The sequence below is a fragment of the Pseudophryne corroboree genome, chromosome 10, assembly GCF_028390025.1.
Source record: "Pseudophryne corroboree isolate aPseCor3 chromosome 10, aPseCor3.hap2, whole genome shotgun sequence".
Taxonomy (NCBI): Eukaryota; Metazoa; Chordata; class Amphibia; order Anura; family Myobatrachidae; genus Pseudophryne; species Pseudophryne corroboree.
The window spans coordinates 260,589,951-260,603,907 of record NC_086453.1 but is presented as its reverse complement, the minus strand read 5'-3'; the positions used below and the strand labels follow the sequence as shown (position 1 = coordinate 260,603,907).

At 47.7% G+C, this 13,957-nt stretch overlaps 1 protein-coding gene across 1 annotated transcript in view; it reads left to right on the top strand.

Moving 5' to 3' along the window:
- Positions 1–13,957, top strand: part of LOC134965289 (uncharacterized) — a 213,637-nt gene that overhangs the window by 36,044 nt on the left and 163,636 nt on the right. The window contains exon 5 of the mRNA XM_063941770.1: positions 3,239–3,292. Within this exon, the coding sequence (XP_063797840.1) occupies positions 3,239–3,292 (54 nt within the window). The remainder of the gene's footprint in view (positions 1–3,238; positions 3,293–13,957) is intronic.

Below are 13,957 nucleotides of genomic sequence, written 5' to 3'. Positions count from 1 at the left end.
CACCATGTCCCCCACAGGCCCTAGATATTACCATGTCCCCCCTTCCCCGGCTTCAAGGTGTATGTGTCATCACGTTACCTCCCATCCCTCTGACTCGTCCAGGACCCAGTGTCTGTTTATGTGTGTGTGTATCACCATGCCCCCCCCAGGCCCCAGTGTTATTATGTCATTGCCTCCCCCTCCAGGACCCAGTGTTCATGTGTGTGTATGTCACCATCCCCCCCATTATGTGTATCATCTGGGGTCCCAGGCCTTAGTGTGTGTCACTGTGTTGTCACCCCCCCATGTCAGTGACCCATTCCTTCCAGGACCCAGTGTGTGTGTGTCACTATGTCCCCTGCACACTACCCCAGTTTGTGTGTCACATATCTCCCTCCCCCAAGCCCTTTTTCCTTCCACCTCTTTTCCTTCCACTTCTGCCCTCTTTATCACTTACCTTAGTCCTCCTCTTCTGCGGAGGTGATGGAGTCCTGCTGGCAGGTGGTCAGAAGCGACGTTGAGAAACCTGAAGATGAGTACAATCTTCTTGTGTTCTAGTGTTCCATACCTGGGTGACAGTTCTGAGAGATTTGTTTCAGATTATGGGGGTCATTCCGAGTTGTTCGCTCTGTATTTTTTTCTCGCAACGGAGCGATTAGTCGCTAATGCGCATGCGCAATGCCCGCAGTGTGACTGCGCCAAGTAAATTTGCTATGCAGTTAGGTATTTTACTCACGGCATTACGAGGTTTTTTCTTCGTTCTGGTGATCGTAATGTGATTGACAGGAAGTGGGTGTTTCTGGGCGGAAACAGGCCGTTTTATGGGTGTGTGTAAAAAAACGCTACCGTTTCTGGGAAAAACGCGGGAGTGGCTGGAGAAACGGAGGAGTGTCTGGGTGAACGCTGGGTGTGTTTGTGACGTCAAACCAGGAACGACAAGCACTGAACTGATCGCAGATGCCGAGTAAGTGTGGAGCTACTCAGAAACTGCTAAGAAGTGTCTATTCGCTATTTTGCTAATCTTTCGTTCGCAATTTTGATAAGCTAAGATTCACTCCCAGTAGGCGGCGGATTAGCGTGTGCAAAGCCGCTAAAAGCAGCTTGCGAGCGAACAACTCGGAATGAGGGCCCATAAGCCTATGTAAGAAGTATTTTTTTCCCATAAAATGATGTAGAAATAGCAGTTTCTGTATAATTCTATGAATTATTGCTACAGTATATGCTAAAAGCCTAATGCAGGAGATATCACTGACATTTCCTGCAGAGGGCTCATTCGTGCTGAAGATCGCAGTATTATTATCAATGAGGACTATACTCTTACACCTGTGTACCAAACTCCGTAAATATCACTTTACAGAGTTTGGCCCCGCTGTCACCTAGGGGAGCAGCAAAAAAAGTCTCAGACCCTAAGGGTGCCTTGAAACCAGAAAGTTTGAGAGCCACTGTACTATATACAATAATTCAAGTTTTTGGTTTTGATAATGTAAAGGAAATATGTAGTGTAGAAATAATCAGATGTATTAACCTGGAGAAAGGATAAAGCAGTGATAAGTGCAAGGTGATAACGCACCATCCAGTCATTATGGGGCCTATTTATCACCATCCGCATCCAGGATGTGGATGACAGGTGATAAAATCACCCAAACTCGTACTGCAATAATTGATTACATCGCAGGTATTTATCAATTATCGCATGCAGGCAGGGCCGATTCTGGGGCTCTGTGCGCCCCGGGCGCCAATAGGGGGCGTGGCTTCGTACAGGGGGCATGGTCATACAGACTACTGTACAGACTACTGTAGCGCTGAAATGTGCGGTGTGCATTGACGTCATCGCGCACCGCACAGCAAAGGTCCTCTCCACGAAGGGAAACAAGACGCGTAGCGTCTAGTTTCCCTTCGTGGAGAGGACCTTTGCTGTGCGGTGCGCAATGACGTCATCGCGCACTGCACAGTAAAGGACCTCTCCACGAAGGGAAACTAGATGCGTACGCGTCTAGTTTCCCTTCACAGCGGCCAGCGGCAGCGGCTGGCAGCGGGGGGCACAGCAGCAGCGGATCTTGCCCTGGTGCGGCGCCCTCCGGCAAAAGTCCTGCTTGCCCGTGGCAAGATCCGCTACTGCATGCAGGGACAGAGCTTGTGGTGAAGCTCTGTCCCTGCGATGACACTCCGCAGCATCATCGGGGTATTTTTCATAAAAAATACCCCGATGTCCTGCTGCACATGCGCCAATGCTGTTGTCGCTGCCCGGTCGACCCCCCCCCCCTTCACGACTACCCCTGCGCACCGCGGACTACCCCCCCCAGCATGTCAATATACTTACCAGTCCATGGAAACAGTCCGGGCTGCTACTGCTGGGCTGCCGGGCACTGGATCCTGTGTGCTGCAGTGACCTCCGGTGCTATAAAGTGCGCTGCTGCTTTACAGCGTCACTTTACAGCACCAGGGTCACAGAACAACACATGGGGGACCCGATGCCCGGCAGCGCTCGCCAGAGCAGCGGACACCGGCTCCCTGGACAGGTAAGTGATTTTTTGGTTTTTACTTTTTTCTTTTTTTTTAACACTTTGATCAGCTTTTGTGTCCATCAGACACACATAGCTTATCACTGGAGTCAGGTCCCGCTCAGCTTTCCCTGCCAGGAGCAGAGAAAGCAGGGCAAAAGGGTACAGAATACAGTGCTGCCCTGTGATCTCGCCAGCCTAAGATGGCGAGATTACCACAGGGCACACTGAGGTATTTTTTCACTTTTTTTTAGTAAATTTGGCCACATCGCATTTCCCATTATAAGTCTGGGGAATGCGATGTGGGTTACTAAAAAAAAAAGTGAATTAAAGGATTTGGAGCAGTTTTTCATGAAAACTGCTCCAAATGCCCTTTAATACATACAGGTGATACTAAAATAATGTAAAACGGGTATGAAAACTCCCCTTTCACATTAGTTTAGTAAAAATAATGTTAATAAATAGGCCTCTAAGGATTTGAAAAATGACTATTAGGAGCTGACTGGCTGGTGCGTTATCACCCTGCACTTATCACTGCTTTATCACTTCTTTATCCCTTCTTCAGGCTTAATACATCTGCTCCAATGATACATAAGCAGCTTGACATCATTTTATGCATTAAATTCAAGTTAATAAACAGTACATTAGATATTTGCTTATGAAATATAGACCTTAATGTATTTTATGTATTAGTACATGTTTTCTGTTCAAATATTATCATAGGTGGCTGTTCAAATTATGTTTTCTGTTCTCTCTAGAAAACTCTGGCTGCTTTCCTGGATTGTGATCCAAACCTAGTCTTTGCAGAATTGGTACAGTATATTTTATTAATATTTAATGTTACTTAGACTGATATTGAGTCAGTGATATATCATTTTATAAACTAGTAATATTGCCACCAACAATATAAAACAATGTATAACTGGATTTTGTTTACTAAAAATTGGTATTGTTATAATCCTGAAGCGGTACATTTCTTGGCATTTCAAATTATGCAATTAATCAGTGTTGGCATCATTGGCATTTTTATTTTTCATCAAGCTGGTCATTGTAAGCTGGCTATAGACTAGTGCGATTTGGCCTCTTTTCATCAAATTTAAAGACGCATCGGGCCAAGAAATCGGATAAAAAGTGGCCAAATTGCAGGTGTTTGACATCTGATCCGATCCGCTGCGCGGTCCCGAGCGCATCGGAGCTTAGTCAGTTGTCAGACGCGCTGCACATAGGATACAACAGAATTGCAGCCATCAGGTGCACATCGCCCAGCATTGCCAGCTTCCATGAGAGACCTGTGACTGTGCTGCTGTCTAATTAGGACAGGTACAGTAGTGTCTCTCCCACTCCATCTTTCTCCCTGTTCCACTCTCTCTCTCTCTCTCTCTCTCTCTCTCTCCCAAACACTCTCACTCCTCTTTCTCCCCCTAACACTATCCTCCCTCTCTCCCTAACACTCTCTCCTCCCTCTCCCTAACACTCTCACTCCTCTCTCTCTCTATCTACCTAACACTCTCGCACCCCTCTCTCTATCCCTTAACACTCTCGCTCCTTTCTCTCTCTCCCTAATACTCTCTCTCCACTCTCTCGCTAACATTCTCACTCCTACCTTTTTGTCTCCCTAACACTCTCTCTCTCTACTCTCTCTCTCCCTAACACTGTCGCTCCTCTCTCTCTCACACTTTCTCTCCCTAACACTCTCTCGCCACTCTATCCCCATAACACTCTCTCTCCTCTCTCTTTCTCCCTAACACTCTCACTCTCTCCCTCACTGACACTCTTACTCCTATCTTTCTTTCTCTTCCTAACACTCTCTCTGTCCTCTCTCTCTCTCCCTAACACTCTCGCCCTCTCTCTCTTTCTCTCCATAACACTCTCTCTCTTTTCACTCCCTAACACTCTCGCTCCTCTCTCTCTTCCTAACACTCTTCTTTCTCCACTCTGTCTCTCTCTCCAACACTCTCGCTTCTCTCTCTCTTTGTCTCATCTCTCTCTCTCTAACACTGTCTCTCCTCTCTCTCTTTCTCTCCCTAACACTCTCTCTCTCTCCTCTCTCTCCTTCCCTAACACTCTTGCTCCCCTCTCTCTATATCCCTAACACTCTCTCTCCCTAACACTCTCTCTCCTCTCTCTCCCTTACACACTTCTCTCTCCATTCTCTCTTACCCTAACACTCTTGCTCCTCTCTCTCTCTCTCTCTCTCTCTCTCTCCCTAACACTCTCTCCTCTCTCTAACACTCTCACTCCTCTCTCTTTCTCTCAATAACAGTCTCTCTCCTATCTCTCCCTCCCTAACACTCTTCTCTCTCCACTGTCTCTCCCTAACACTCTTGCTCCTCTCTCTCTCTCCCTCTTTCTCTCTCTAACACTCTCCCTCCTCTTGCTCCTTTCTCTCCTTGACACTCTCTCTCTCTGTACCTGACACGGTCTTTCTCTCTTCCTCTCTCCTGACACTTAGTCTCTCTCTCTCTTTCCCCCTCTTTCTTTCCCTGACACTCTCCCTCTCACTGCCCACCTCCTCCCCACCATGGTGCCACTGCCGCCTTCATTTCATCCCCGTAGTACTGCCTCCTCCTCCCCAGTGGCTCCGCCACCAGGGGCACTACATTAGGGTCTATCCTGCCCCCCAGCCCATAAATGTTCTGACGCCCCTGGTTGGGACCATCATAAACCCCCTATCGGCTGATGATTGCCCTGTGTTTCAAATATATAACACCAAAACTTAAAATACTTTATATATTAAATAAAGACACGGAGACATACATTTTGGCAGAAATATTCAGCTATTTATTTAAATGAACTAATGCAATCTAATGACTGCATGAGATAATAAAATTTAAAGTATGGTGGCACGAAAGAACGGCTAAAACCAACTTAACCCCCGACCAAATCAAACCATCTAAAACACCAAAGGTATCCACTCAATCTTCTTCTTGACTACCCCCCGTAAAGATGGTGAGGCTGCCCCCGTAATGGTGGTCTAGCAGATGTATACCAGTCAACGAAAGTGAGCGCACCTAAAAATCAACCACCAATCTAACTCCAATCAATTTACTAACCAACAACAGGTAACTTGCCGTTCTTTCCCGCCACGAAAAGTTCCACTAACTGAAAAACCGTAACCAAAAACACCATAGCCGACGAAAAACCACACTACCAGAACCGCCCCTTAGGGAGGGAGGGTGGGAAGACTGAAACAAAAGAGGCTGACCCAGCCCCCTCACCAGACTAATCATACCACTAGCCCACCCCTATACTCTATTCCTATAGGACCCTATAACTTCCACCCCTAAAGCTCAAAAACAGGCCTGCCCCCAGCCTATGGGGTTTAACCCACTCCTTTCCTATACAGTCAATTAGTTTCCTTAAACCCCCTATCGGCTGATGATTGCCCTGTGTTTTCAAATATATAACACCAAAACTTAAAATACTTTATATATTAAATAAAGACTCGGAGACATAAATTTTGGCAGAAATTGTCAGCTATTTATTTAAATGAACTAATGCAATCTAATGACTGCATGAGATAATAAAATTTAAAGTATGGTGGCACGAAAGAACGGCTAAAACCAACTTAACCCCCGACCAAATCAAACCATCTAAAACACCAAAGGTATCCACTCAATCTTCTTCTTGACTACCCCCCGTAAAGGTGGTGAGGCTGCCCCCGTAATGGTGGTCTAGCAGATGTATACCAGTCAACGAAGGTGAGCGCACCTAAAAATCAACCACCAATCTAACTCCAATCAATTTACTAACCAACAATAGGTAACTTGCCGTTCTTTCCCGCCACGAAAAGTTCCACTAACTGAAAAACCGTACCTAAAAACACCATAGCCGACGAAAAACCACACTACCAGAACCGCCCCTTAGGGAAGGAGGGTGGGAAGACTGAAACAAAAGAGGCTGACCCAGCCCCCTCACCAGACTAATCATACCACTAGCCCACCCCTATACTCTATTCCTATAGGACCCAATAACTTCCACCCCTAAAGCTCAAAAACAGGCCTGCCCCTAGCCTATGGGGTTTAACCCACTCCTTTCCTATACAGTCAATTCGTTTCCTTAAACCCCCTATCGGCTGATGATTGCCCTGTGTTTTCAAATATATAACACCAAAACTTAAAATACTTTATATATTAAATAAAGACACAGAGACATAAATTTTGGCAGAAATTGTCAGCTATTTATTTAAATGAACTAATGCAATCTAATGACTGCATGAGATAATAAAATTTAAAGTATGGTGGCACGAAAGAACGGCTAAAACCAACTTAACCCCCGACCAAATCAAACCATATAAAACACCAAAGGTATCCACTCAACCTTCTTCTTGACTACCCCCCGTAAAGGTGGTGAGGCTGCCCCCGTAAAGGTGGTCTAGCAGATGTATACCAGTTAACGAAGGTGAGCGCACCTAAAAATCAACCACCAATCTAACTCCAATCAATTTCCTAACCAACAACAGGTAACTTGCCGTTATTTCCCGCCAACAGCGAGGTTCTGACTACAGAAACACGCTCCGCCACCATACCCCTAACCTAAAGAACCCACAACCGAAAACAGATCCTCAATAAACAAATGCAATCCCTCTCTAGCTAAGTGAACGCCATCTGGCCTAAACAAGTGGCAAGAATGAAATTTGATCCTTTGGTGCCAAACCACCGCACCTCCTTTCGCTAAAACTGATTTAGCCACCGCTGAATTCACTTTCTTCCTGGCTCCATCAATCGCTCTACAATCAAACACTCCTCGCCAACATAAACGGGGCATCATAAAAGACCACACCACTCTATAACCCGGCCAAGCCATCATAATCTCCTCCAAATCGCGCACCATCAACAACCGTAGATCCACCGCAAATCATTTCCACCTAAGTGAATCACCAAAATCCTAGGCAAACCAAACCGACTAGCCTGCTCAAGAAGTTTGGCCTTCAACTCCCTCCAAAGCATACCCCTCACTCCTATCCACCTCACATCTGCCGACATTGGAAACCGTGGCGCCCCGTCTGAGGCCATAAGCCTAGCCGCCCAAAAAATATATGAGTGACCAATCACCCAAATGCCAAACCTATCATTCCGCAAACCTACAAGGAGGGAAAAGGCAAAAAGATTAATTTTGTTTAAACCCACCAAAGAACTGAAAGTTGTGAATTAACTGTTCGAATACTGAGGATCTGCCAAAAAGAAAATTCTGTAAGGAATTCAATTTCCTGTGAAACAAGCTTCAGGCCAATCGAAGCAACATAAAGATACAGAAGGATAATTCAAAATAATAAAAGGAGGGAAGGGAGGAGAAGGGTAGGGGGGGGGGGTGCATTAGGGAATGAAAAAAGGGGGGGGAGTTAGGCTCACACAGAATAACTCGGCTGGAGGTGAAACTTAAAAACCTGCTGAGGGACTTATAATTAGAATCCAATTAGCCGAATTAAATATTAAGAAGCCAAATTCAGTCCGTCAGTTCAGGCAAAAAATTGTAAGAGAACTCCAGACCCCCACTGCCAACAGTGATGAGTAGTTAGCCATCCGAGTAGGGAGGACAGGGGAGACACACAAGACTGAAATGAAAGAAACACATCTGAACAACCGAACTGTTAGTAAAAACAAACAACAAACTTATTCAGAACACGGCCGAATGTAACGCTTATAACTAGCCGACTTCCATCGGCCCAAAGCCTTAATTTCGGCCACCGAAAACCCTGCTGATGCCGCGGAGGTGGCGGCTCCGATCCTAAATGAGTTCGAACCGCAATCATGAGGGGAAAGGCCCATACCGGACAGGTAGCGCCTAAGCATCCAATTAAATTGATACCTAGTCAAAGGCAAACCATCATAATGTAGAAGCCAAGAACCCTCTACCGAAGGTCTCACCCCCACATAACGATTAGCCAATGTCACCGGACAACACCTCCCATCAACCGATGGCGCTAAAGTGACCCATCGGCCCTTACCTAACTGATCTGTTTTAGAATGGCGCAGCCTGCACAGCAAAGACCCATCCCCCACTACCACATCGGAATGCAGCATAATAGAATCCGTCCGTTTGGAAGCCGCGACCAATTCAGACAACCTAAATGCCCCATGAAACGCCATGGAAAATGCCAATTCAAACAGGAGTGCTTCAAAACTCGTGGCCGCCACCTCTGCAAAGAAGGGACGCATCGATAGGGCGCCTTCTATCTGGCGGAGTCGGCGCTAAACGCGCCCACCCCTTGATAGCCTTCGTTAAAAGGAAACTCTTCATAAAATCTGGGAAACCCTTTAACTTTGAGAAAAAGGATATCCCTGCAAGGTACCGAGATACTACTGATCTCGATCTCCCTGTTACGAAGAGTTGCCAGACAAAAGCAAGCAGCAACCGTCGATTCCTCTTACCTCTAGGACCTTGGTCACGGGAAAATTCTTCCCACTCCTTCCAGGCCCGACGGTACACCTTGAGAGTGGCTGGGGCAAGAGATAACTCAGCTAGCCCCTCCAGTCCGCCTCGATGATCTGCCAAACATAAGAGGGGCAGGGCATACCAACCGCATCAGCCTCTGGGGCTAATAATCGGAATCTATCCCACTGCCCTCTTGATAGCGCGTCCGCAACACCATTCTCAACCCCAGGAACATGCTGAGACCGAAACAAAACTTTGAAACGCATGCATGTCAGCACTAGCTGTGACAACACACGCAGAACACGCAGCGCCTTAGCTCTCTGATTGTTGACAGCACGTACGACTCCCAGATTGTCGCAACGGAAGAGAATACTGCGATTGCTAAGCCGCTCACCCCAAATCTCCAAGGCGACCATAATGGGAAAAAGTTCCAGCAATAGAAGGTCATTCGTCAGACCCTTCTGTGACCAACCCGCAGGCCAAGGCACAACGCACCAAGAACCATGCAAAAAACAACCAAAACCTGCTGAACCTGCCGCATCAGTGAAGAGATGCAACTCGGTGTTGTCCACGACCGGGGCCATCCAAATCTGTACACCATTAAAATCTGCCAAAAACGAAACCCAAACTGAAAGGTCTCTCATAATTTCCGAAGATAAACAAATAAAATGATGCAACCTGGAAACCCCAGCCGTGGACCGCTCCAGCTTACGGCAAAAAATCCTGCCCATGGGAATAACCCTACAGGCAAAGTTCAAAAGACCCAAAAGAGATTGGGCCTGCCGTAAAGTAACCTTACAATGCCCCGCACACTGTTGAATCGACTCCCGAAGCTTCTCGACCTTGTCCCGAGGAAGTTGGCAAGCGCCTGCAGCGGTATCAATTTCGATACCCAGGAATGACAAACACGAGGTAGACACCTCTGTTTTGTCCTCCGCCACAGGTACCCCAAAAAGCATAAATAGTGCTCGTAAGGAGAACAAAAGCTCATTACACCGCAAAGAATCCGCGGGCCCCACACACAGGAAATCATCAAGATAATGTGCTATCCCACGACCCCCGCAAGAAAACTCCACGCACCAATGCAAAAATGTACTAAATTTCTCAAAAAACGCGCAAGAAATGGAACACCCCATAGGCAAGCACTTGTCCACAAAGTATTCCCCATTGATGCGGAAACCCATGAATCTGAATGACTCCGGGTGTAGCGGAAGTAAACGGAAGGCCGACTCAACATGAATCTTAGCCATGAGAGCCCCGGGGCCACATGCCCGTACCATACCCAGAGCATCATCAAAAGACTGATAACCCACCGAACAATACTCCGGAGGAATAGCATCGTTAACTGATGACCCGGATGGATAAGACAAATGCTGAATGAGCCTAAACCTCCCTGGAGCTTTCTTGAGAACAACACCCACAGGGGAAATTATTAAGTTCTCCACCGGCGGCTGCGCAAAGGGTCCCGCCATTCTTCCTAGCTGCACTTCCAAGTCGACCTTAGTCCGAAGAACTAAAGGAAACTCCCGAGCCGATTGCAGGTTCCTGGGAGCCCGAACAACAACATCGCCCTCAACCGGCAAACGAAAACCAAACAGTGGAAGGCTCCGGGCCCGCGCGCGCCGCAGAAACCCCCGCCGGCTGAGGGTCTGGCCCGCCCTTAGCGGCCTGCTTCGCATCTTGCGACCTCGTAACGTGAAGCCAAACCTCCACATACTTGCATCCAAAGTCAATGACATGGAGGCAATCATGCTTCTGTCTGAACTCCTTGTCGTACGCCCTCCACGCAGTGTCTTTCGACTGACGGTGCATGTCATGAACCAGGTGTATTTACCTGATCACGTTCATGTGTTCCTCCGGCCGATCCTCCAAGTAGCACGCCGCGAACACGCAAAACCCCGCCAACCAATTGTCGAAAGATCTAAAAGCCTCAACTCCTATGCCACCTTTTGCTTGCGCCTCCTTAAACTCCTTCTTAGAATCCTCCGTCAGTGTGAAAACTGTTACGATCCTGATGCTCAGGACAGGGGAGATCTTATGTAGTGAGTCCTGAGCACCAAGACGGAATGCTGGGATTGGGAAATGGGAAGGAAATAGCCCCTAGCACCCTACCTCCGTTGTCTTACCCGTGTTATCAATTCACGCCTGAACGACTATGGTTTCTTGGGCCCATGGCAGCCGCGTTTGAAGGGCGGATTAGGTCTGCCCAACTCCGATGCCCCCTCAGGTCTTAAAGAGAGACAAGGCGTGAACTGAGACCGGGTAATAACAAGGGGACCTCTAACTGAAACAACCACGCTAGGGGCTATAAACTACCTAAAAACTAAACGTATGTGCGGCACGCCGCCAAAGGAAAAGAACTACAAAGAAACCACTGTCCACTCCCCTACACGGCACCGCCGAGTTCCGGGGAGGACAGTGAAAGCGGAAACTTCCGCAAATGCACCAATTCACAGTAAAGTAAACACTAAGCGGCATAGGCCGCAACACGCGGCAGAAGCCGCTACTCACGAAACCGGGCGAGAACCCCAGATGACAAACAGGTTCGCAAGGACTAGAAGGATTCCCAGGACCGGCTTCGGACCTCCAAAGTACCAAAGGGCAGGGAGCAAGATCCACCAAACACGGCTGACAGGAACATAGTTCTGCAAGGCAGGAACAGCATACAAGAAGCTATCACCGGCGGGGCTGCAGTGTGCTGGCTCACATAAAAAGGCCCTGATGGCCAATAATAGGAGGGCCAGCAGGACCAGCCCCCAGACCATAATTACTAGTTGCCGTGCAGCTGCCCTGCTGCACGAGCAACCTAATTAACTATTCTCAGCAACGGGGAACGCGGTCCACCTGTGGCGTCCCCGTTGCTATGCACCCGGCGGCCCTGCACGCACGGCGTCCTGCGTTGCCAGGGACCCGGTGGCTATCGTGCGCACGGCGTCCTGGCGTTGCTAGGCGCCGTGCGGGGGACAGGGAAGGAGAGAGGCGCGGCGGCCGTGACCGCTGCTCAGTCAGGGCACGGCTGAAGGCCGCCGCGCCTAACAGTACCCCCCCCTTGAGGAGGGGTTAAAGAACCCCTAGAGCCAGGTTTCTGAGGAAACTCCTGAAAGAAAATCCTCTTCAGCTTGGGAGCATGTAAATCTTTATCCAACACCCAAGATCTTTCTTCAGGGCCATAACCTTTCCAGTGGACCAAAAAATAGAGCCGACCCCGAGAAAGCTTAGAATCTAAAACCTTCTCCACCAAGAACTCTTGTTGCCCCTGAACATCCACCGGAGATCTACCCTGGGAAGTCCTCCGAGGAAATCTCCTGGAAGAAAAATACTGTTTCAAAAGAGAACAGTGAAAAGTATTGCAAATTTTGAGAGATCTCGGCAAGTGTAGCCGAAAAGCAACTGGGTTGACCTTCTTAATGATAAGGAATGGTCCAATTAATTTGGGTCCCAATCTAGCTGAAGGTTGTCGGAGCTTGATGTTGCGAGTTGACAACCATACCTTATCTCCCACCTTAAAAGTGCAAGGACGTTGGAGCCTATCAGAAAATTTCTTTTCTCGGAAGGCAGCTTTTCTCAAGGCAAGGTGCACCTTTCTCCAAATTGTTCTGAGATGGGAGGTTAAGGTCAACGAGGAGACTGGAGAATGAGGAAAAAAAGAGTTGGCTCTAGGATGAAAGCTAAAGACTGAAAAGAATGGGGACTCCTTGGTGGAAGAATGACAAGAGTTGTTATAAGCAAATTCGGCTAACGGAAGAAATTCAGACCAATCATTCTGGAGTTTGGCCGAATACAACCGTAAATACTGTTTTAATGACTGGTTAACTCGTTCGGTTTGTCCGTTAGATTGTGGATGGTACCCAGATGTTAAAGAGAGTTTCATATTTAATGAGGCACAAAAACGTTTCCAGAAACGAGCAATGAATTGCGGACCCCGATCAGAGACAATATCCCTGGGCAACCCATGGAGCCTGAACACATGACGGAGAAACAAGACTGCCAACCCTTGAGCAGAGGGTAATCGGGGAAGAGCAATGAAATGAGCCATCTTACTAAAACGATCTACAATCACCCAAATACCTCGAAATCCGGCTCAAAGAGGAAGGTCCACCACGAAATCCATGGATATATGTGACCATGGCCTGAGAGGAACGGCTAAAGGTACGAGTTGCCCGATCGGCAATGAACGAGGAACCTTAAGCCGTGCACAAACCTGACAGGAATGGACAAATTCCCTAACATCTTTAAAAAGACTAGGCCACCACACCGAGCGAGACACTAACTCCAAGGTCTTAGTGATACCTGGATGACCAGAGACTTTGTTGTCATGAAACTCAGCTAAAACAGTGCCTCTCAGAAATTCAGGGACAAAGAGACGATCAGCAGGAGTTGGTTTAGGAGCCTGCTGTTGAAGCTGGACTAACTGAGTAAATAAATCCTGTGTGAGGCCTGCCCGGATGACAGATGATGGAACTATGGGGGTAGTAGCAGGATGGTTATTGTGAACCGGAAGAAAACAACGTGACAGGGCATCAGCTTTAGTATTTTTGGAACCGGGCCTGAAAGTGATAATAAACCTGAAACGAGTAAAAAACAATGCCCAACGTGCCTGCCGAGCATTAAGCCGTTTAGCTGACTCAATATATTGCAGGTTCTTATGGTCAGTAAACACTGTAATAGTATGCCTAGCTCCCTCCAGCCAATGCCTCCACTTCTCGAAAGCCCATTTAACTGCCAGCAATTCTCGATTACCAACGTCATAGTTGGATTCTGCGGAGGAGAATTTCCTGGACATGAAGGCACAAGGGTGTAATTCCTGAGACTCCGGATCTTCCTGAGATAGGATAGCCCCCCCTCCAACCTCTGAGGCATCTACCTCGACTATAAAGGGGAGCTCCGGGTTAGGGTGCCTGAGAACAGGAGCCGAGACAAAGGCCTGCTTTAAGGCCCGAAAGGCAGACTCGGCTGCAGGCGACCAATTGGAAGGGTCCGCTCCTTTTTTAGTCAATGCTACTATAGGAGCTACCAAATCAGAAAAGGTATGAATGAACCGCCTATAATAGTTTGCAATCCCTAAAAAGCGCTGAATTTCTTTTAAATTTGAGGGTTGCGCC